We start from the raw sequence: 25,897 nt of genomic DNA, 5'->3' as shown, positions 1-25,897 counted from the left end.
GTTCTTGGTTATATCTGGAATATGTACAATATTTGCAAAAAATATTTATAATTTTAAATTAGGATTAACAGTCATAATTTTGTTTTTATAATTATAGTTTAGAAAATAATTTAAAAAATTAGATAAAGACATTAGGGAAAAAAGAAATTAAAGATTAAAAAATTTACTAAATTAAGAGCAAACTTTAAAAGATTAGAAAGAGATTAAGAAGAAACAATATAAATTAATTGAATTAATTTCCTAAATTATAATGTGAATTAATATTAAACAAAAATATAAAGTTTTATTATTTTTATATTTTAACAGTGCTATTATATAAAGTATAATGGATTAAGTAAATAAATTGACTGATAGAAAAATGATAAGAAGAAATAGAATGATAAGAAGATATAGATATCTAAAAATGACTCTAATTCGATCCTCTTATTAATTTATATAATTGACACTCTTATATCGAATTTTTTATTTTAAACATCTATTATCAAACATTTCAGATTGACACGACAATTTTACAGTAGTTCCATGCGTTATTTCGTTGTCATTAACTACTGATTCATTAAATCCCTTCGAATGAGGCACGCAACCCGAACATAGTCGTACACTATCTTTGTCACGATCTACATTACAAACGCTGCTCTAACAAGCATATCAAACTAATTTCATAAGCGATCAATAAGCGTTCCAATGCAACGCGACACTTACGATCAGATACTAGATCGATTAAGACCTCCCATGCCTACACGGCACACTTTATCTCCTTGAACAATGTCGATCCTTCCAACTGACATCCTATCTGCACAATTCATCCAACATATAAAACAATCATCTGTCGTCTATCGACGATTGACAATGGAATACAACTGAATAAATGGTCGAAAGTATTTTTGAATCGAATTAATCCGATAGACCATACCAATAATTAACTTTATAAAAGAAAAAACCTTATGTTAAATTGACTTTGTAAGTCAATCGAAAGAATAATTAATGGAAAAAATTCTGATTTGCCATATTTTTGATATTTTCAAAAAAGCCAAAAAATTTTGAAAAATAATTATCTAGAATTTTAAAGTTTTACTATTTTTATATTATTACAATTATATTCGTGTAATGATATAATTAATATTCTAAAATTTTATCAAATTTTTTTCGTTGTTAAAATTCGAATTAATTAAATAGCAGTACGAAGAAACGAGCCACTTACAACTTAAAGAATCAATGGAGGAACGATCTCTCACTTCGAGGCGAGAGAAGATACCTGGCATGAATGCAGTGCACCGCGAACGATGTATCATGGCTACACCCCACGCGGTGCATCTCGGTATATTAGTCACTGGGAACGGGCACCAACTGCCGGGTTCAAATTGAGTCTTTGCCATAAAGTAAGCCGTAAAAGGGGTTGCAGTCGCGGGCAGAGACGTTTCGACTGTGAGGAAGGTGAGGCTAAGCGAAGAAAGAACACCGATCATGGCCCAATACTAGGGGGCCCAAACCGTATATGCAAGAAGAGGAATGCGTGGACGTTCAAATTTATGATAATGCTCGCCCGCTCTGCACGGGGTTATCGATACGGTCCTTGCACGTTGTTATTCCTATTATTAATATTACTATTGTAACCATATTCATGATTAAACTTCGCCCTTTGAGAAATTTCATTAAAGGATTGAAAGAGAAACGAAAAATAATTATGTAGAAAAATCTATTATTCGTTAGATTGTGAAGGGTATAAGTTATTATATTTTAGAAAATAAAACAAATATAAAAATTGATAAAAATATTCATCGAATCATATTTCTCAAATTACAAGCAAATTAAAAATCACATTAAATAAAACGAAATGGCGATAGATTTATTTTGTTTACTGTACTAAATCCATCCTTGTCACACTCATTTTAATTAGCACTCGGCACAAAATAAAATCGATCATAACCTAAAAACTATTTCCAACGAACGCGTTCGTGTATTAATTTTCATTACCCGATTTTCGTATCTCAAATTTTCTACTCACTCTTTGTCCCAATATTCCGTATAATAAATTTCTTATCCCACATTTTCTACGCTCGTTTCCTAGGCACGCGCGGCACACGCGTTAAATCATCGCTTAATACGCGGTGTTCCCCTTCGTACGATCTATGCGTATATTCATCGGAAGGAAACGAAACGATGAGATGTATTCGAGCCGTTTTCGAGCTTGGAACGAGCGAGGACGGTTAACCGCGTTGCGAAAGGTTTCCGCGCACCCGTAGAGCCTCGCGACACGTTCAACAACTGGCACCGAGATCCCATATATTTCGTCGCGAATGATATAAGGGCCGTCGCGGCACGGCCGCCTCTTGTAAACCACGCCGCGCATCTGCCGTGCACGGCCTAGGGGGCGCCACCACCGCCGCAAGATGGAACGCCATAACCGAGTAGCTTATGACTTTATAGTCCCGCGGATCCTTTGTCTTAGCGGATTGTCGAGGCTCTACAGGGCCTTTTGTTGTCCAATTTACGGGTCTTAGAATTTTAGTGCATGGCAATATGGATCTATTCCCCTTGATTGAGCCGAGTGAAGGATCTCGTGGAAACTGTAGGCAGTTTATGGAGAAGAAAGGTATTCTTTCTTCTTTTTATTTTTAGGTTATGTAAAAGTTCAGTTAAAAGAATTATTTTTTTGATATTGAAATTAAGAATAAATTTTTAGACCGGAGAGTAAAATATTTAATTTTTTTCATTCCTTGGGCAAATTCTATGACAATAACGTTTGTCACGTAGATAATGATTTTTACGATGTAGAATCTCGTTTAACAATTATATCGTGATATTTCGAGTGATTGCTTGGACACTGTAACAATAAAAAGAAAAACACGAATATATGAAAATTGAAAAAAGTAAAAGAGAAATGAATTAAAATAAATAAAAGAGACTTGTGTTTTCGATATTGGTGTTTGATAACGAACAACGGGAACAATAAATTGGCATAAATCGCGGGGAATAAAAGATGCGCTTTCGAAGAAGAGCTTTCTCCCAACGACGTGCGACAAACGTATGCCTGATTTATGGGTCACGAACCGGTGAACCTTGAATCTTCGTGGGAAGTTTTCAAGCATAAATCCGACCTGTAAATAACGCCGTGGGCGATCGAAGCGAGTTGGTGAGCGCCAAACGATCGTAAAAAAGACACGAACACTCCACTTGCCTCGAACGATCCGTTTCCACTTGACGTGGCGGTCAATTCACGCGATAAACCGAAATTAGTTTATAATGAATTTGCGACATCGATAATTGCCGGCCGTTTAACCGCCGGCTGGTTTACCGATATCTCATCGATCCTTTCTAATTAAGGCAGCTCTCGATGGTATCGCGTTTTAATCGATCCTTGTGCGCGTTTTCCCTCGTTTTATTGGGTAAATTTGGGGAATTATTATTTAGAGAGCCGGTATATGGAAATTGGAAAGTTAATATTCAGTTTGTATATTATTACAGGCAGTTACTTTAATTATTTTTCAAAATTAAAATTCTCGAGAATCGAATTTATTAAGATTAAATAATTATTATTTATTTGAATTATATATTATATTTGAATATCTTAAATTATTTAAATTAGAGTTTGTATAGAAATTGTATCACTTCTCTTATCTTGAAGAAAAAATGAATACAATTATTTTAAAAAAATCGATTAATTTTAAAATTAATTTAAATTTAAAATTCTTTTCTGATTTTCAATAAGATACGTTTTTTTTTTTGTAGGAAAGAAGGAAATATAAATTATCGTACCATGTGTTTTCTTTGGAACTCCGCCCATTCGAAAATTGGAATATTCGAAACGTAGCTGCGTTCATTATGGAATATCGAAATAATAGCTGCACCAAAATACTCCTTACCATTTTATAATCGTATAGATACGACGTATCGCATATCGTACTCGAAAACTGAAATTGGATTTGAAATTGGATTTTTATTCTTTTTTGAAAGAGGAAAGAAGGGTAATTGATAAAAAAAAGAATTGAAGAGTGGGATGAAGGTTTAAAAAAAAAAAAAGAAAGAAAAAAAAAACGAAAATAAAACATGTAAATGTACAACATAATAGTCTCCATTTTAATATAATGAATTCATAATGGTAATAGACAATAATAATAATAATATAATAATAATAATAATAATATGATGGTGCCAATAATAATAATAATAATAATAATAAAATTAATATAATAATAATAATAATAATAATAATAATAGATATATTCTGTCTATATTCACATTCAGAACTATGTACAATTTAATTAATTTACAATTGAATTCGTACGAACAACCAAATAGAACCTATTAATCGTGTGTAGTATGTATATATATATATATATTTATATATTTATATTTATATATATATATATATCTATATACCTAATACCTGTATTATATATATTCACAACAGATAGGTCTCTTTTCCCCTTTTTTTTCTTTTTTTTTTTTTTTTTTCTCCTTTTTTTTTGCGTCGAGGGCACGATCGTGTACATACATATATATATATATAAGAAGCGCACAAAATTTTTCCTTCTTCTCTTGCAATTCTTTTTTCTTTTTTTTTCTTTTTTTTTTTTTTTTTTTTCATTTTTATATCTCCTCGCACATCGATTCCACACACTCGACCCTCGAATCGACGATAATCCCCCTGGGCTACGCTGATTATTTACAAAAAAAAAAAAGAAATCATCGATGATTGAGTCTCTATTATTTAATTAGTCTATTACGATATTATTTATTACATACGTGTCAACGAATGCACGAGCACCGACCATCTTCGTCCCTAGTATTATATCAATACCAATAAAGAAGTGTTTCCTCCTCGCCTCCGTTTTTGTATATATATATATATATTTTTTTTTTCGTCCATATATATGTATATTATTCTCCATTCTTCCTCTCTTTCTCGCATTCTCTCAACCACGTTTCTCTCTTCCCTTTTCTACTTAACCTTGCCCATTATCACAGATATAAATAAATGTACTCTTTACAAAACAATGTACAATTTCTTCTATCGCGCTGCTCCTCTCTCGTATCTCCTTCAATTCTTCCTTTCTCTCTCTCTCTCTCTCTCTCTCTCTCTCTCTCTCTCTCTCTCTCGCTCGCTCGCTCGCACACTCACTTACACATGTCAAGTACAAAATGATTTCTACAATTAGTTCTTTTTCTTTTCTCTCCTCTTCCTATAATAAAATTCCTTTCCTTCAATACTCCACATTCTGGCTCGTTCGAAAAGAAATTGAGAAACAATTCTACCATACCAATAATAATAGTAATAATAATAATAATAATAATAATGATAATAATATCGAAAGGAGGGACACGATTTATATACGATATACACGTACGATATAAAAAAATATTAACAATCTCGAGCACCGTGCACCTTCGTTTCTCTCTGAAACCGCGGGGTCAAAAGGTTTTTTTTCCCCTCCACCCTTTTGAAAAATTTCCATTTAATCTTCGGGCACCAAATATTTCCTATCGTCAAAAACCAGGAAATTTAATCCAATCAAAGGGATCCAAGGACAAAGAGATTAAAATTGTTGCACGTACAAATACACGCGACTTATTCACACACACACACACGTACACGTTACACACACGTATTTTCGCGATAGATCGAAGAAACGTTCAATTTTCCACGTGGTCACGAGAAACGTGAACAATCGACGAGCGCATGACCTATAAAAAAAAAAATTGAAAAAAAAAAAAAAAAAAGATATATATTGCACAGAGTTGGGTTGAAAAAAAAATGAAACACGATGCTAATTAAAGCGGAACACGTTGTTATCGTCGAGGTCTCGTGGCGCATGCGCGTGTTGCAGGAGACCGCCGGAAGTCCATATTGGGAGTGTGCACGATGCCCGTCGCGGAAAAAGGACGAATTTTTTTTTTTTTTCTTTTCTTTTTACACTTAATTAGTTTATTATTAATTAACCATTTCTCTTCGCTGCACCATATATAACAATCATCCACGGTGGATGAAACGTCCAAGGAGTGACGAACATCGGTCGGTTATACACGGTTCGAGAGACGAAACTCGAGCGGTATTTCCAGAAACGGAGAAAAAGATTACAGAGCTTCGAATAGCGTATGGAACGGAGTAACAGCGGGAGGAAGGAAAATTGATCACTCTCGTGGTTTCACTCGGTGGTTCGTCACTCCATATATTTCCATCTATATATATATATATATATTGCAATCATAATTTTGAATCAGTTTTTTTTTTTTATACAGTGGACTTGACAAATTTTCCAAAGATCCGTTTCTCACTCAGGCCCAGCTATAGCCACCATCATTTATTTTTTCAAACAGCAGAATACACGAGAATAATTTCAATCGAAGAGTTACTCTGGTAAGTTGAGGTTAGAGTAGCGCCTGTGCGATCCGCCTTCTTCTCCTTCCTTCCTTCTCCCCCCTCCTCCAAGACGCTGTGACCAATCCTCGATAGGACAAAAGGACCCGGACACGCGAGTTGGCCGAAACATATCGAGAGCTACTTTGTCCAACACTGTATGTATTCGTTATAAAAGAGCACAGAAACGTCCACTTAAACGCTATCCGACACTGTCTCCATTGATTTTTGAAAATCGAATAAAGATTTTTCTCACGAGTGTATTAATAACAGATATCGTATATATCCGTGATGCTAAAGAGGGCGCCACTAGTAATAAACGCGTATATACATAACCGTGTTTCTGTTTTTTCCTTTTTTAGTGAGAAATACAATTTTTAAAGGAATAATAAAAAGAACCGTTTCCTAATAACACGAAAAGAGGTAGAAGCTTGAAATTCTATTTTCGTTTTATCTTCGCCAATAAAAAAAAAGAAAGGAGGAATCGAAAACGTTTAAATATTTAAAGGAAAATATTTACTTCAACAGGATTATTCGAAAAAGAATTCTTACCCTTATAACGAATAAATACCGCGTAATGGAACTGTCATCCACGATCGCATCAGGGCTCGCTCGTTCGCGATTCAGAGCTGAAAATGGCTGTTATTTTGCACGTTGCCCGTATGATTTTGCGGGTCTTGGCTGGTGGATATCGGCAAGATCCGCGAGACCGAACAGATTACGGATGGAACGGGGCGAGAAAATAATTCTGCATAAAATCTCTCGTTCCTCCATCCATTCGAAGAAATTTATATAATATATGTACAAAACGACCTACGTTGCATTATTACGGTTTCTTACCGATCCCTTTTAGGTCTCGAATCATCCGCAAGATGTCTCACGTGAGCTCGTTATTTACAGGGACGACGAATCGAAGGATTGGTTGACTAAGGAAACCCTCCCCTCTCTCTCTCCAGGATTAAACATGGACGATCTTTTCGAAATTGCTCGACCAGTCTCTTTCGTTCGAAAAATTATAGGCGATTCTTCTCTTCCTCGAGATTTATCTTTCTCTCTCTCTCTCGTGGAATCTTCTTCCTCTACGTACTCGTGCGTAAGCAGCTTCGACGTAATTCCCTTAATTCCTAAATCTCCTCTGAGCCAACTCTGGCGCGCATGCGCGTCCACTCGCATTCCCCATTCGTCTTTCCGTGCCCTCACGTCACGATTTATGTATCTCAAGGACGATACTACCGGCTTCCATTTCTTTCTCCTCTTAGAGTGTATATTTATATATATATATTTTTTTTTTCCTTGCACCCTCGCTAATTCTTTTTCCTAGTTACTTTTTCCTCTCTCTCCTTCTGGTGCAGAAATCGCGATAGTAAATCCTGAAGAATCCCCCCCTCTCTCTCTCTCTCTCTGCGGAGCGTATTTACAGTCCTTGCGCCCTTTTCTTAAATCCTGCAACAGAAAGACGGGGAATAACGTCAGACATTTGTTTTTAAGGATTAAGGATCTTTAATTTTGAAATTGTAAGTTTTTTTTCAATCAATTGTAAATTATTATTTTTTTTTTTTTTTAGATATATTTGTCTTCGATAAACACGCCCGCTATCGGGTATTCACGATTAGGGTCAGCCTCTGAAAATCGTTCCCGGATTAGGTCGATAGCCACGACAATCACGACAATCTCTCGCAATTAGGCGGTGGCCGTTTATGACCAGGTTAACCGGTCTATTGGCACAAGACTTGCGAAAATATCGTTTGTACACTCTTAACCGAACTATTACTGGAGAGCCTGGCTGTACTATCGTTATTCCGATGGATTTTCCAATAGGTTCAGTTAATACTAGGCCCTCTCTTGCAGAATTATTTACTATAATAATATCGGTGAATTGGAAGTAATAATTTATTGGAAAAAGAATCGACGTAATCAAGTAACTTTAAAAAAAAAAACTACAATTATAAAAAGAAAAAATTATTTCAACTTTCCAGAGAAGAAGTAAAAATAAAAAAAAAGAATCAACTTTCAATCTAAAGAGATTCGATCTAGTAACTTTTACTTATTCAAAGAATCCTCGAATGAATAATAAAAAATAAAAAAAAGAAAGAAGAGAATCTACTCCTTTGTCAGTCGATAAATAAATTACCACACTATCCATTACAGTAGACGATTCCCCACAAGTAGATATACCGACATAACCTCAACTCTCGAGAAAGAAATTCAATCCAGCAACTTTCGATCGATTCTTCGACGAATACAAATAAATGAGAAACAAAATATACACCGCACTATCCGTAACGTTAAATAACTCTTCAACAAGTAGATACATCTACACAAAAAAAAAGGAAAGAGAAACATCAACATATAATAACCTCAACCTTTGACGATCGTAACGTTAACGTTCCACCAGAAGGTGGCTTGCTCTCCGCAGCTTTTCGCAACCGCGGCCAGATGGCCTGTGTGTAAACGACTTGTAAGATCATAGTTAACTATTAGCGTGCCGCAATACACGTCGACGTTGCGGTGGATCGGGCCAATATACGTCGTGGCCGCCTATCGATACGCGATTACCCTCCGTCGTCTCACCTGGTAGAGACAAGTGGTGGTGCTCCTCTCGCACACAACGATCGGAACCGATACCAACAACTTGCTTCTTTCTTCTCGGTTTGCACAACACGCTGTTGCAAATGGAACGTCGCTAACGCGGTTCTGTCACGCGTTGTTCCGTATAACCAGTTCCATGCGCAGTGCTTCTGCGCATAGTTGTAGCGCACCAATAGCCATCCCGCGATTAACGGGATTACGAGCGACCATATCTGACCTCCCGGCGTCTCTTTGGTGGAAAATGTAAATACTAAAGTGTTCTCGTTTCGAAAGATTCCGGTTGATTAAACGAGGGCTTAATGGCGAATCTTAATGGTGTGGATGCTTTTATTTTAATTGGAAAAGTAACAGGTGTTCGAAGAACGTTACCTTTATTTTTGATATCATTTTCTGGAAATGAAAGTGTGAAAAGTATAAGGTTTTCAAGTATAAAATTAAATTTATGATATTATTTTGGTCTCGATTTATTTCGTTATAGTGTTCAAAAATATTCATAAAAAAAATTAATTAATCGATTGTTTCGAAAAAATTTAACTTCTCGTTACGTAAGAATTCTTCGAATGAATGTCTATCCTCTTGCTTTGTCCCTTGCTTCGTTGAATTTGCATACGTGACGACAGCATCCAAGCGAATTCCGATCCGAAATCACCGATATTCGATTATAATTATAGCTCGAGATTTACGAAACCTTTGCGATTATAAATAACGATAATTTTATATAAATAAATTTCAAGTAATACTTTTTGTTTTTTAATCTCTAGAAACCGATCCTCTTTGATCATATATATTTATAACTGTATCTGTGGCATAATTATAAAAGATTTATAGCTCATTTTATAGTGGACCAATGATCATCAGTTTCTCTTAATAATTCCCTCTCTTTGTTTTCCTCGCTGGCTATCGTTCTCTACAATCTATATTTTAATTACTCGTAAAAAGATAAAATAAAAGGATCGAATTTCGTTTACCTGGTAGCTAGATTCTCACGGTCACTCGCGAATAAATATAAATTTACGACAAATAAATAACGAATCAACCGTCTACCAAATTCATCTCATTAACACGATTGTCCAATAGTTAGGTTAGGTTACGCAACGCGTCAACTTCTCGCTATTAAAAACGAAGAAAAATCTAAAGGATTAAACAAGTTTAATTCACCTTGTTATTAACAGTGCGAAATTCATCGAGAAAATGATACGTCTGGAAACCGGGTGGACGCGATTAACTGCAAACACCTTGTTTCGTAACGTCGCTTTTCGTGTCGAAGATAATGTATAGTACGGGTATAAACAGGTTTTCTCGCGTTCCGCTAGAGGGACTCGTATTAAAAGCTTCGTAATTACGGAGGATCCGATAGCACGAATGATGGTTCCGCTTTTGACGGAAGGAGGCACTGCTATCGATTCGTTCTAACCAATGAAATTCCGTTTTTCTTTTTTTTAGAAAGGCGAGCGTGAAAGCAGAATTTTCGTGCGCGGACAATGATGGTTTGTGTCTAGTCTTCTTGCAACTATTCGACCGTGTTCATGAATATTCTCTGAACGTTTGAATAAATGGATCGAAGTTGGAGAGACTCTGTACATCGTGTCCGATGAATTTCATATATAAATGAAAAATACATGCGCCGACGGATCTCTTTGAGCGACGTGTCTTTATTGGACGAACAAAGTGAAACAAGAAGAGGTGGAGTAAGTTGGTTTTGAATATATGTTGAAAGTGAAAGGTTTGACAAGAGTTCTACTCGTAGATTAATAATATTTTATTTTATTTTCCGAAGCTTTTTTTTTCGTTCATTAATCCTCGATCTCGTTAAAAGTGAATCTAAATTAGATTTTTGTAACATTTTACCACTTCACTTCATATTAAATTACATTACTCGTACGATCTTTCGATAATAATTTTGCGACGATATATAATTTGCATTTATGAAATATTTACTACTTTAGTTATAATTTCTCTTCGTACGACTGATATTTCACCGGAAACGAAAAAGAACAATAACAAAAAGGAAAGATATATAGCTTACGGAGCTTTAATCATCTTGCAATTATTTTTTCGTCCCTGTACGATCTTTCAAGCGTATTTTGCCACACACAACGAGCGTGATGGACGGACAGGGGAGACTGTGCCGCGTAAAAAGTATCATGAAAGTTGGATACACGCGAGAGAAACGTTCGAACGTTGGATCTCCTCGAAACGACTTGTCGCGTAATTGTGCAGCATTTGTCATCCGGTTTCGCGTCATTTCGAGTTTGGAACGGAATGGAGGAAAATAAAGAGAGGCGCGGCCATAGCCGACGGATAGCCCGTGGCGCTTTGAAATATTCGTCGGCCACTGTCACACACCGAACAAATGGGCTACATAGAGTCTCGTTTAATCGGGATTCATAGCTTCCGGCAAAAATTACCGCGCTGATGCAGATTCATCCGCTCGTGTTCGAGTAATTGTTTTCCCCGATGCTTATTAATTTTAATCGAATTTGAAATATCTTTTAATTGGTTATTTATGTCCCGCGTTTCTTTATCGCACCTCGTAAATTATTATTGGATTCCAAAGTATTTTTGAGAAATTCTTTTTTTTAATAAGGAACACAATGAAAATATAATCCATGGATTAAAAAAATTTTATTTACATTTATCTCGATTTGATTTTCATTTTCATTTTCTTTATCAAAACTCCTCGAAAACGTTAAATCTACGTTTCTTCCTCGAGAAAAAAAATTCTCGTAATCTTCCTCGTAATCAGCCTCGACATACCTACCGATCATTAAATTATGGATATTTATGCATTTATGCAAAATTTGAATACACGTACGATTATTATATTTGAGGAATGAAGCAAATCTCTGCTTAAACACATTTTAATTTATTGATAAAAATCCGTTATCGATCGTATACACGTGTATTGATCGAACCTCCTCCATTTAAGATTATACTATTTCATTTTTCCCTCCTCCCCCCCCCCCCCCTCAAGACGCAACGACCGAAGGAACAGCAGCATTCCATTCAGAGTGTGCACAGAATCTCCGCTAGACGGAGGCGGAGGCGCTCTATCGGCCGCGGGGATCGTGGCAGCGCTCGCTCGTACACGGACTCGTTCCCTAGGTGAGACACGGTAATCGCGTATCGATAGTCGCATGCCGTGTAAAACGTCGATCCACCACGATGCCGGCATACATAACGCTCCTCTAACGGCCGTGATATATTCCATACGGTTTTACGCGATTCGCGTTCCTCTCAATTCCATCCGGCAAGCTTATTTTCGCATCGTTTCTCCTCTTGTCCGAGTTATAAATCGCCCCGCTGAATAATCGAACTATATATAAAAAAGTGAAACGTTTGAGAGAGAACAAAAGGAAGATCGTTCGGGCCGAGCGGGAATTAATTTAGTCGGGGCCGATGGTAAACGAGACATTTTTCTTCGCTCCCGATCGAGTAATCGATGCCCGAGGGAAATGTGAAAAGATGACAGTGAATGTTTTTTAAGTACAAAAAATTCGGGAAAGACGATTCGCAGTTATAGTTATAGAAATTTATTAGAGTAGAAAATCTATCTATCTATCGATGTACGAATGAAATTTTTCTTAAAATAAGATCAAACTCGATATAATTTGGATCAGAATATTTATTCGTTATACACTTGTTAGCTGGAAGTTCGATGTTTATATTTTTGTCAATAACGAAGGTTAATAGAAGGACAAAGAAGTTGGGCATTTAAAGAAGTTTACGATGTATTCTTTCGGCGTGAAATTATCACGCTTCAGTGGGTCCGAAAACGATCTCGCCCGAACTTGGCCGACGACTGCCGAACGTATATATATACGCGAGAAGAGCTCGACGGATATAACGAATTATTCTACTAGAATCAATTTTCTTTCTTCTAATAACAAATTTACCGATCAAATTTAACAAATTATATTCGATCCTCGTCATTTCTCTTTAACTACAAAAAATTCATGGACAAAGAAGATACGAGTCACAAGTTTTTCCATTTCCAAGCATTCTCTCATATATATATCCAATAGCGGGGCAAGATCCTTGGATAAGCTGGATTAAGATCTCTCGGAAGAGACAGAGGAGGACGTTTCTCCGGTGTGACGGTAATTTACACGTAATCGCGGCGATCATCTTCATTCCCCGCAACGTAATAATTTCACGCGAATAGGGAAGGTTAGGATATCTGGTGAAATCGACACGTGCGCCAACCACGGAACAAGTAACTAGATGGGAACGATCTAGGACGACGATAACGCGCGAAATTCGAACAGTACACGCATTCGGGAAGGAAAAGACGGCAAATTCGAAAAGCAGGATTTAATTACCACGTTGTTACCTTATCTGTCCCCTCTGGTTCCATGTTTCTGTTTGCATACCTTGGCGGGAACGAGCGTGAAATAACGATGATTACAAAAATTGATTCTCGCGAGTATATTAGTACCCGTCGAAATTACCGGACGCGGCGTCGACGTGTTTTCCGCAAGATCATGCCGTTACAAAGATTGATAAATACGGTCTCGAGCCGAAACGACGACGTCGAGTCGTTGTTTATAATCGTATAATTACAACACTCGGCCGCATCGGCGAGCGTATTAAAACGGTTGCGGGGTTCCATTTTCCGGGGAGATTGAGCGTGATTAATTGGCGGTGGAGCGACATAATTAGAAATTATATGCCGATAAGCAACGAGGAAAAACAGCGTTACAGACGGTTTTCGCGGATGAAGTCTTAGATATGCCGTGTACTTCGGATATGTACGGGATGTACCGTGCTTTATGAGAGCGGAAAATTCAACCAACGGTTTACTTGGTTGCTTGAAAATCTTTGAATTGAAATTAATACGTACACCGCTCGAGAGAAGTTGAAAATTTAAATTTTTCCTTTTTACATTGCACATTTTTGCTTTTTATTAAAAGTTCGCACGATTGTTAATACATACATAAATTAAAATGGTAACTATTCGAAATGTTATGCAGAGGGGGGAGGGAAAAAAAATTACCGAGTATAAATTAATTAATGCACACATTTTCTTCTTCTTATTTCCTTATAATTAGGACAGAAATCAAATCGAATTAAAAATAAATATTTTTTAAGCAAGTTACATTACAATTTCTTTTCCAACAAAATATCCTATGTATCAGATACGTATGGTAATTAGATTGTCGTAAACTCGCAATTTTTCCTTATTTCATGAAACAAATATATCTTTCCAATCGATAACAATAACCGATAACTCGCATTATATTTGTGCAATGGCCAACAACTCGTTTCCAGAGGCGCGCACGAATTCACACGAGGAGAGAGAGAGAGAGAGAGAGAGAGAAGACGAATGCAAGAGGAAGGAGCGGCGGATTCAGGGCAGTTTCAGGCAGGTTCTCCGGTTACCCAGGTAGCAGGCATAGGCCAAATCCGACAACCTTCTACTCGAAGCGTACCGTTCCGTCTTCTCACGACTTTCGCGGTGTAACAAACCCGAGATTTCTGCGCAAAAATAGGGGTCGAGGACAAAGAAGGACGCGCCTCGTGGAACACCGAAACGCGGTGTGAAACGCCTTTCAAGAATTCGAGAAACGCGCACGCATACACGCCTGCGCGCGCATCGATATATAGAGGGGAGGGGAGGGGAGGGGAGGGGAGGGGAGACAGAAGAAACCTCTCGAAGTGGCGGGTGCAGTTTCTCGCGAGGATCGAACACGAAGGATTTATCGGCTGGGCAGCCGAATTCTCTTGGAATCTGGCCGTTAGAAAAGATCGGTTATCCAGCGTCGAGGAATCTTGGTGGTCGCGAATTTTAATCCATTGACACCGTTTCGACTCGACCGCTGCTGCTCTCTACCGACGAAATTTCTAAACATTGTATACAACGTGTATATACACGTTTCGAGCAAATAAATCTTTCTTTAAAAAGAAACGAGATACCGATAACTTATTTCTATTTTTCAAATTCTTATCTTTATTTTTATTAAAGAAATTATCCAAATTACTCGATGAAATATTATTCTTTTCAATAAAAAAAAAGAAATAGAAAAATTCAATTTACCTTCCATCGATAAACACTACTCTCCAAGAGAAGAAAACAAAGAGTCCACACAATTTTAAGGGCTCCACCTTTAGGAGTAGCCTAATGGCAATTAAATATCCCCAAACTAATTGACAATTATAGGGTGTCGAAGGATTCTCTGTTTGCTTTCCTCCGCTTCCCTTCCCTTCTCTTCTCTTCGAGCAGAGAAAAAAAGAAAGAGAGAGGGAAGGAAAAAAAGGTTCCTGGCAGGTAGGTGCAACGAGGGGAGAGGGGGAAGCTTATACGTATACCTGGGCCTCCTCGTAGAGCGTTGGAAGAGGAGAGAAGCGTTATAAGCCACGGGGCCTCCGAAGGACCCTTCTTCTTCCCGGTCCGCATGCATGTGGAACTCGACGGAGAGAGGGAGGGGAGGAGGAGGAGGAGGAGAGGTCCGAGAGGTGACGACAGCGAAAACTAGTTTATTTGGGACGCGGCTATAAATTAGGATCAGATCGCCACGCGATAAGAGTACCCGGCTAACACCCGGTTTCCCTTTCCAACGCGCTCCCTCTCTCTCTCTCTCGCGCGTTGTCTTCCAAGGTGTCGTCTCTCTCCCCCCTCCCTCCCTCCTGCTCGACACCTTCTCTCACTCTCGTTGTTGTTTGGGCCAACCAAGGGAGCGGGCCGAGGAAGGAGTCGGTTAAGTTTAGGTTTCTTCTTCTTCTTAAAGTTGAAAATCTCTATCCACGGCGAATAATGCGAGGGAGGGGGGGGGGGGGAAGTTTTTAATTAATTAACGAGCGTCTTTTTTAAAATCAAGAATTTTACTCGTGAATCATATATATATAAAATTGAAATTTATGGGGGGAGATTTGATGTAATTTTTTTTGAAAGAAAAATATTTATACGCGTGGGATGATATCATCTCGAACGATTTCCAAATTTTTCTTTTTCAAGAAAACTGGACGACAACGGCTGTTTACCACGGCTGTGAATCGGGTAACCTTGAAAGGAAGGGGGACGGATGAATCTCTTTGTGAAATACGGACAAAGAGTCATATCTTCACCTAATTTGCGCGTTTCCTATTATTTATCTACTACGCGTCATCGTCGGGCGAAGAAAGTGATGAATCACGGGGAGAGAGAGAGATAAGCGATTTTAATCAGTCGGGAAACTGGTTTTGGAACGAGCCACTGTACGTACACACGTATTTATTTCAAATTTAGGGGATTTGATTATTCCGAGAACCTGATGGTGTGTCATCACGATCTCGTAAATAATTAATTTTCGCGTTGTGACAGTTTTTATAAATATTTTTTGTATAAAAATTTATTACGCAAACGTAGTAGTATAATAAAAGCTTAAATCGAAATTTTATCGCTTTAATCAAATATTCGATGATAACCTTATCATCTTTTACAAAACTATTTTAATTATATTCCTATATTTTCGAATTTTAAATCAATCTCCGCGATAACCTCATCACCCTCTACGAGACAATATTTTTAAATTTTTGAAATGTTAATAATCGTCCCTCGACCCCTAAACGAAAAGCGCGCGTCTTATTCCATTGCCTAGTTAATTCGAGCGCGGCGCTACTCCATGGGAGAATATAGTACGCACGAGTGGTGGACTGTGGTCGGTCGTTCAGTCAGCCAGCGCGACAGGTTGAGATGTGTTTCCACCGTATACACGCGCGAGCGGTACACAACACACTGACGAAACAGAGAGACTTGGAAGAGCGTGGTCATACGAGCGCGAGAGAGACGCGGCTAGTCGAGTGGTGATTCCATTCACTGATTGAAATCTCCGTCCATTTGTCACTGTCAAGGAGGTGGCGATAGCCTCTCTCTCCGTTTTCTTTCTCCGCTCGTATGCAGCGCATCGGTCCAGGCCCATTATTATTTCAACGAGAGAGGCGACCCTTAACGACCAATCGACGCGTCCAATATTAATTTCTTATCGATTTTCTTCCGACCGGAAAGCTCTCCGTCGATCGTGGACACTGCCAATCCACGACCGATTTGCAAACCGATTATCGGAGCCGTGTTACTCGCCCCACAGATTATGCGTATATTATAAATTACGATCGCACCTCGTACACGCGTCGCACGATTAGCGTTATTTGGCGTGCTTATGATTTATCGTCGAGTGGCAGACGTGTAGGGAAGACGTGTTTATTTTGGACGAGCAGAGACGAGTTAGCAACATATATATATATGTTGTATAGTTGAGGTTAGAGAAGGATGGAAGATCTGGATCGTTAAATCGACAAAAAAACTTCGGACTTGGCGTTTTTTAGTATTTACTCGTTATACGCTCGACGCTCGAACTTCGCGTGGAAAGTAAGTCGAGTTTTTTGCTCTCTCTTTGTTCTTCGCTGTCATTTTTAAATAAATACACGCTCGTGACCGGTTTCGAGGATACACAAACTTTTAAATATTGCGCACAATTTTGCAATATTTTAAAAACATTTCAAAATGTTAAACACTCGTAAATATTTAAAATTACTGGAAAATTGTGCGCATAATGAAATGAATTCTTAACCGATGATGGAATTCAATCTCACCTGGAGGAATCCGACCGTTGATCCAGAATCGATCCATCGAGTTGCTTAGACCGGCGACACGAATCCGCTACCCATGGACTGCGAGCTGAAAAGCGGACAACAATTCGTTCTTAAAAATTTTCCCCCCGCGTGCGCGGGAAAATTCGGAAAATTTTCGGGGAAAAAAACCTACCCCTTGTAGAACGGTTTGAACGCGGTGGTGGCCTCCGTGGGCGGTAAGCTGGCAGTGGTCTGGTGCTGGTGCAGAATAGAATTCTGGCCCGCGGGCGAGTAGTCCTTGTGCGGGGACGCCTGCAGCCTCGAGCTGAACGAGGAGCCGCTGCTTGCCGAGCCGGAACTGGTCGACAGATAGCCGGCGGCCGCCGGATGGCTCTGCCCGTACGGATTTGGATTACCGTTGCTGGCCGCGTTCCCGTTCCCGTTCCCGGTGCAGTAACCGGCCGTTGGTGCCTGGATCACTCCATTCGGTGTAGCCACCTTCATGTTGGGCGGTGTCTGGGGTGGGGTGTCCGTACCAACCTCGGGAAACCCCGCAGCCGCCGAGGAGGACGCCGAGGAACTCGAGCCGGACGACGAGTTCGGGTTGTAGTGGAGTTGGCCGCCTGACGAGGACGAGAGGAAGCCGCCGTACCTCGTGGCGGCGCTCGAGTAAGGCGCTGTCGCGGCTGCGGACGGGCTCATCGACGCCGAGGACGGAAGCGCGAACGAGCTCAGGTTACCCCCGCCCCCCGCGCCGCCCAGCCAAGGCTGCTGCGAGTGATGGTGGTGGCCTTGGCTGGGCATGTGGTGGTGCTGGTGCTGCTGCTGCTGCTGCTGCTGCTGCTGGCCGTAGTGCTGCTGGTGGTGGTGGAGGTGGTGGTACTGCTGGTGATGGGGGTGGGTGGGGGGCGGGGGCGTCTTGCACGCGGCCGTGTCGGCCAGCGACCAGATTTTCGGCTTGGTCGCGGGTATCGGCACGCCTGCCGCGCTGCAGTCCGTTTTCACGATCCCCTCGTCCTTGAGGTGGTCCTCGCCGGGGTACGCTTGGTGGTGGTGGTGGTGGTGCTGCATCGCGTGGTGGAACGGATGCTCGCCCCGCCGGGGATCCTCCTCGAGATCGAGGTCGTCCTCCTCGTCCAGGTCCTTGTCGTGCTGCAAGTGCTCCGCTTTCACGTGCCTCATCGGCTCTGCAAACAGAAACACAGAGGCACCAATTTAAGTAAATTGATTTGATCGATTCATCCCGTAACGAGCAAGGGGGAGGAAAAACAGTTTTCTTTTTATTGCAATGATAAGATTAATAATAAATTACCGTGAACGATGTATAAATTGTATAAGTATAGAGTTATACGAGATCAAAAATAAAAAATTTTTTTAAATTAATTTTAACCATTAATCAACTTTTTTGATCCTTCGATATTTATCCAAAACAAAAATATGTGAAATATATCGAGTGTTAATTTGTTTGTCTTAATCGAGAGTTTTCAAAAATTATTTATTTAAAAATAAAATTTTTAGATAAATATTTTTCTTCTCATTAAATTAAAAAAAGTCTTCGATATTTATCTAAAACAAAAATATGTGAAATATATCGAGTTGAGTGTTCATTTGATTTATCCTAATATATTTATTTAAAAATAAAAATCTTTCTTCTCATTAAATTAAAAAAAATCTTCGATATTTATGTAAAACAAAAATATGTGAAATATATCGAGTTTAATTTGTTGGTCCTAATCGAGAGTCTTCAAAAAAAATCTTTGATATTTATCTAAAACAAAAATATGTGAAATATAGTTGATAACATTCGAGTTGAATATTAATTTGTCCTAATATATTTATTTAAAAATAAAACAATCTTTTTTCTTATTAAATTAAAAAAAATTCGATATTTATTTAAAATAAAAATGTGTGAAATATATCGAGTTGAGTGTTAATTTGTTGGTCCTAATATCCAAAAGTATTTATTTCTTTCTTCTTATTAAATTAAAAAAAATCTTCGATATTTATTTAAAACAAAAATGTATGAAATATATCGAATTGAATTTGTTGATCCTAATCGAGAGTCTTCAAAAAAAATTTTCGATATTTATCTAAAACAAAAATATGAAATATATCGAATTGAGTGTTAATTTGTTGGTCCTAATATCCAAAAGTATTTATTTAAAAATAAAACAATTTTTCTTCTCATTAAATTAAAAAAATCTTCGATATTTATCTAAAACAAAAATTTATATAAATATACAATATACAATAAATATTATACAAATATACAATAATATATTTATATAAAACAATCTTTTTTCTTATTAAATTAAAAAAAATCTTCGATATTTATTTAAAATAAAAATGTGTGAAATATATCGAGTTGAATGTTAATTTATTGGTCCTAATCGAGAGTCTTCAAAAAAAAAACAAAAATATGAAATATATCGAATTGAGTGTTAATTTGTTGGTCCTAATATCCAAAAGTATTTATTCAAAAATAAAACAATTTTTCTTCTCATTAAATTAAAAAAAATTATTATTATAATATATATATATATATATATATTATTAATTATTAGTCCTAATCGAGAGTCTTTAAAAAAAACAAAGTATGTGAAATATATCGAGTTGAGTGTAATTTATTTGTTCTAATCTATTTACTTAAAAATAAAACAATCTTTCTTCTCATTAAATTAAAAAAAAATCTTCGATATTTATCTAAAACAAAAATGTGAAATATAGTTGATAACACTCGAGTTGAATATTAATTTGTCCTAATATATTTATTTAAAAATAATCTTTCTTCCTAACTTTCTTCTAAAACAATCTTTCTTCCCATTAAATTAAAAAAAATCTTCGATATTTATGTAAAACAAAAATATGTGAAATATATCGAGTTGAGTTAATTTGTTGGTCCTAATATCCAAAAGTATTTATTCAAAAATAAAACAATTTTTCTTCTCATTAAATTAACAAAAATCTTCAATATTCATCTAAAACAAGTATATGAAGTATACTCGAGTTGAGTGTTAATTTATTATCCTAATCGAGAGTCTTCAAAAAAAAAAAAAAAAAAAAAATATGTGAAATATATCGAGTTGAGTATTAATTTATTGGTCCTAATCTATTTACTTAAAAATAAAACAATCTTTCTTCTCATTAGATTAAAAAAAAAAAGATGAAAATTAATTTGTTTGGAAAATGTGTTCAAGTTAGATAGAAAAAAAAAAAATTGGATCTAGAAATATTTATCCGGAGCAAAAACTGTGAAAGTGACGTTAATGGTCACGGTAACCGGTACAAATATACCCGAGCGCGAGTGTATAAGTAGGTATATATCGAATAAAAGTGAACTTAATAGCTCGTAAAACTCGCTCCCCCCTCCTCCTTGCGGTGTAATGTACGGGCCGGAGTGGGGGGGACGGCGGAGTGGGTGGAGTGGGGGAAGGCGACGCAACTGATAGAAAATTCAGTACGGTCAACGGTATCGCATTAAGGCTCGCGCCCCTTCTCTCGTTATTTTGGCCTGGACGCGATGTCAGAATTAATGGTTTATAATCCCTGGTGTGAAAGTGAGATCTACGAGCGAGGAGTCGGATGGTGTATATATTCTATATATATATATATATATCGAAGCGCTCGAGAGGGAGTGCTATGTATCGGGAGTCTCCCTTGGACCCTTATACGGTTAAGCTGTAAGGGATGCTGTGAAAAAAAGGGAGCGAAGCCTTCAACCACTTTGAGGCGCGAGAGATTTTAGTTCCCCCTCGAGGCAGCGGAGAAACACATCGAGAAGGGAAAATAGGGAAGGCCGTATCCTTTTTCCTCCGTCTTCCTCTCTCTCGCTCTTCCGCTACTCGAATCTCTCTCTCTCTCTCTCACGGGGTACTCTAGGATCGTCCCAAGCGTCTGCCAGCTAGCCATCCAGCCAAGCCAGCCAGTCAGTCAGGGGTGAGAATTTCATTAAGAGGTTCGAATGAGTCGGCAGAGGGTTTACTTGATGGGTCGTCAAGCGATAATTCCCAAGCTAGAAGGGGCCGACCGGCTGCTTCCTCCTCCTCCCCTTCCCCGTGAACGGGAAACAGAAATGGACGGATAGACGGGTGGAACGGTGGGCCGGAGAGAGATGGAGAGATATCACCGGAGAAACACACAGCAGAGGAGAGAGTTTAGGGTGCCCGGCCCCTTATAAAGGGAACCTTATGGGCCAACTAAATAGATACCACCGTCGAGTCCACAAGTGGCTCTTTAACTTTTGACCCCCTTTTATCAGACGTTAATCTCATAATCTTCGCTCGGTGAATCTCTATATTCGATGATTTCTCATGTTCGCGAAGATACGATGATATTTACTTTATCCCAGTATAGGAATGATTAGGAATTTTTATCCTCGTAAACACATAAATAAGGAATGTAGATAGCCTACTACAAAGATGAAGAAAAAAAAAAAAGAAACTTAAAAAATAATTCAATCTAATTACGATGTATGGGCTTGAATAAATATTTCATAAAAAAATGACAGCTTTGATATTTTCCCGACGACGATAAAAGAGAGATAGCCTGTTGCTGTTGACAAAAAAAAAAGAAAGAAAAAAATCAAGTGGACCACTCGTGGAGGGAATCTTACAACAAGCCAGGCTCGTAAGCAGCTCTCGTGCTCTCGAGTGACCTCTTCCCTCCGACGTTTGGCATGGAAATTCATGAGGGCTCTCTCTTGAATTTAGCAAACTTCCTGGCAAACCTTGCGGTTGTCTCGTTTCGGCCCGGTACACGCCATACAACCTCAACCGTATTCAAGGTCCAAAGCGATATGGAGAAACCGCTTTCGACATTCATAGGCGTGGAACGATCCATAACACGCGCGGCCGAATATACACACGCGCCATCTCCTTCGATGCCAATATCCCTCTCGAAACGAGTCGGGATATATTCATACGCGATCACAAATCACCACGGGCCCGGAGACCGGTCTGGAAATAGAAAACAAATCGCTTTCGCGTCGTTCCTTCCCATCGTACGGATTCGCATTCGGGTGGGCTTATTTCCCGGTGGCGTGGTCCTTTAAAATTACGATGCATCACGCGCGTGACAACGCAACACCTAAATGTCCCGGAATCGAACCGAGAGACGTGGCGAGCGAGACAGAGAGGAAGGGGGGACAGAATGCTAGAGAGAGAGAGAGAGAGAACGCGAGAAAGGGCGGTGGACAAGGCAGAGAGGAAGAGAAGGACAGGGAGGGACAGAGAGGGCCGATATTGGCCAATGTGCGGTGGGGTAATGGTGGCCATACGAGGGTCCGTACCATTCGTCTCGCCGCGGGCGCCGATACATCACCGTGCCTCAAACCACCACTCCGCCATGTATCTATATACATCCACTGTATGTGCATATATGTATATATATATATATATATGGAGCCGTACGGAGTGTATATGGTCCTACGGATGGCTACTCAACCCGGGCGCACCCTCCGCCTCTCACAGAGGCACGCTTAGGGAGTCGAGGCACAAGCGCGCGCACCAGATCAACCTATATACGCGAGCGCACTACCACACGCACGGGTATATGCACGCGCGGTGAAAGCGTGAGCGCACGTATACCAACACAACGACGCGACTACGACGAACCGAGCGGCGGTCCACCAGGGGACCAAACCGAAGGCCATTAATCTCTTTGCGCGGCAACCCGCAACCCGTCACTGTGTTTACCCACATGTGAACCATTATGTCCGCCTCCGCGATATAGAGGCCGACACACGGCCGGTTTCGCAGCGAATTTCCAACTCGCCGTTTCCGCCCGTTGGGCAAAATGCCTGAATAAGTATAGCGCGGCGGCCTATCGAGATGGCCGAGAGCCGACACTAGGGGGCGCGCGACGCAAAAACGACTGGACGTCGTCGTCTCTCGCTCGTCGACCGATTTCAGCGCCACTCGAGAGTTTGGGTAATTGAATTTACTGGACTGTGTGTGCACGGGACAAACGACGCTGTACGGCGGACTTTGAAACTTGCGCCAACAGGAACGATCCGCTTCTTACGACGCACGGCAATTGGAAACGTGGTCCGAGGATTTACGAGCCCGGATAGGAGGAATTTCAAAAAGGAACGATCGAGCTGGGAACGTGGAAAGTTTGCGCAAGAATTTTGTGAGCAATTGTAAAAGTTTCGTACGAGACAGCTTTGAATGAACAAAAAAATTATTGAAAAATCATTGTAATTTAATCTTACCTCTCAAAGTATCCATTACAAGAAAAGAATAACTCTTCGACATTTTATTCGCAGTTTTAGGCCAAGCGATTGCCCGACGACAATTTTTAAAAATTTTCCAAAATGTACTTACTACTTTTATTTATTACAATCTAAAAGAATTATCCTTTTCCAATAAAAAAAAAAAATGTACTCGCACCCCTAAAACGGATACATCGCAAAAAACTCGTATACCTCTGGAATCCAATAGAGTAGAGTGGTATTTATCGTAAATCGTCGTAGCGGTACTCGAAAGGATCACAGAAGCTCCGCTTTTGTCCCTGGTAACGTTCCACTGTTCCTCTCGAGGATCTCGTGGCCGATCTCCGTGAATGGTGGCCGATCCATGCAGGGTGAGGTCGCGTACAGTTATTGTGCGCGAAATGGATGCTTGCGCAATATCAGAAACGCGGCGACCGATGGCCACTCGATATCGGGGAAACTAGTCACGCGAGCCTATACACGCTACCGACATTCCTCGAAGAGATCGGTATATACGTTCCGCGGCTCGAGGTTCACCCTCGACCGCGACTCGTCGCTATTGTGTATATACGCGCACTATACATCGTTGGAACATCGATAATTGGCCCCCTAATGGCGGTGCTTCTTCCGAGATTCGAGACACGGGTTGTTCTTCGAACATTCTTCGCTTCGAATGCATGCACGACTTGCATGGATTATTTTGCGTTTCGTGCTGTTACACGCGTGCAAGCTTATCGACTAAACTTGCCGGCGCGCGTTGAAACGAGGCTTCGACCCTGGCTTTTTCGCCCAGAGAACGTGTATTTTTTGTCTTCACTGCTCGCCGTTCCAAACATTACTGTTCTCTACTCGTTATAAGCCCATAAGACTCGAGAGACTGACCGCGAGAACGCACTAACTATCGGAGAAACGAAATTCGACCCTTTTTTTGTTCCCAGGTAATAACGAGGGAGAAGGACAGAAAGACGGCGAAAGACGAAGAACGATCGAGGTTATTCGATCGTAAAATAAAATAAACACGAGTCACCTTGTTTAGAGAAACGCGTATAACGAAAATAAATATTGTTGAAAAATTGTGGAATAATTTTATACATCCTACCGTTTTAAATCCTCTACAATGTTTTCTCAAAAGCGAGATCTTTCGAAAGGATAATTTTATACATCACTCACCATTTTCCTCGAGGCCTCTCCTCGCCTCCTCCCCGACTCTGTCGCCTTGATTGTCACCCGCGAGATCGTCCTTCTCCTTGTTGTCCTCCGAGTCCGTGAGAACCGCGTCATCGTCATCGTCGGTTTTGTTTTTCGGCTCCCAGGTCATCTTGTTCTCTTTTTTCAGACGCCGCCGCGCGTTCGCGAACCAAGTGGATACCTGCGTCAGTGTCATCTTCGTGATGATCGCAAGCATGATCTTCTCGCCCTTGGTCGGATAAGGATTCTTCTTGTGCTCGTTCAGCCATGCCTTCAGCGTGGCCGTCGACTCCCTCGTCGCGTTCTTCCGCCGCGCTGCCAAATCGTATCCGGCGCCGTATCTGGAAAGATCGTATCGACTTTGTAAATCGACTTGCTCTCGATTTATTCGTGTTGCGACGCAAAATGGCCGCCCAAATATGCTTCAGAACTGGTAAAGTTTCACTGGAAAAATATTCATTCGAACGGACGAATTTTTAAACTGTCACAGATATCGCTCCTATGCTATGCAACGTAATGCTCGTAACGTAACGTTCGGGTATCTTCGGCTCGAGTCGTCTATTTCCGTGCAGGATAACTCTTCACGCATCAGTAGCGACGAATCTAAACAAATTCGGATTTTACGTTTAATCACGAAAACGACAATTTAGATAAAAATTAATAATTCGCTTTCGAACGACGCTAAAAAGACCGTACAATATTCCAATTACAAGCGTCTCTCCTATCTCCGAAAAGCGACACGCGAACGGTATAAAAACGTAACCATTGTTCAACATTTGTCGAGTCGAGCCACTTCGCTGGAAAAGTGGCATCCTATCGAGGAGGGGTGCGAATTCCCCGTAGATTTTGCCAAGATCCAAAGTGCCTGCCGCTTGGATAGAGTGAAACAGGGATTATCGGTTAGAAGGAGGGAGATGGAAAGAGAAAGGAGACAAGAGTGAAACGGAGACGGACGAAAGTCGGCGTTCCTAGATTCGTTCCCCTGGCCGCGGGCTGGGCGGCCG

The 25,897-nt window shown here is 39.6% G+C and overlaps 1 protein-coding gene across 4 annotated transcripts in view; it reads right to left on the bottom strand.

The window, feature by feature from the left end:
* Nucleotides 1-4,548: 4,548 nt before the first annotated feature.
* The window catches only part of LOC412840 (homeobox protein caupolican), an 89,994-nt gene continuing 68,645 nt past the window's right edge, over nt 4,549-25,897 (bottom strand). For 3 of the 4 annotated variants that reach the window (XM_006558938.3, XM_026443652.1, XM_026443651.1), the window contains 4 exons: nt 24,876-25,234; nt 17,688-18,681; nt 17,516-17,600; nt 4,549-7,801 (listed from right to left, as the gene is read on the bottom strand). In XM_006558938.3, the coding sequence (XP_006559001.1) occupies nt 17,561-17,600; nt 17,688-18,681; nt 24,876-25,234 (1,393 nt within the window). In that variant the 3' untranslated portion in view covers nt 4,549-7,801; nt 17,516-17,560. The remainder of the gene's footprint in view (nt 7,802-17,515; nt 17,601-17,687; nt 18,682-24,875; nt 25,235-25,897) is intronic. The other variant, XM_396292.7, reaches the window with a different exon arrangement.

This window comes from Apis mellifera, linkage group LG11, assembly GCF_003254395.2.
Source record: "Apis mellifera strain DH4 linkage group LG11, Amel_HAv3.1, whole genome shotgun sequence".
NCBI classification, from domain to species: Eukaryota; Metazoa; Arthropoda; class Insecta; order Hymenoptera; family Apidae; genus Apis; species Apis mellifera.
The sequence above is the reverse complement of the archived record's forward strand: the minus strand, read 5'-3'. Positions and strand labels throughout refer to the sequence as shown.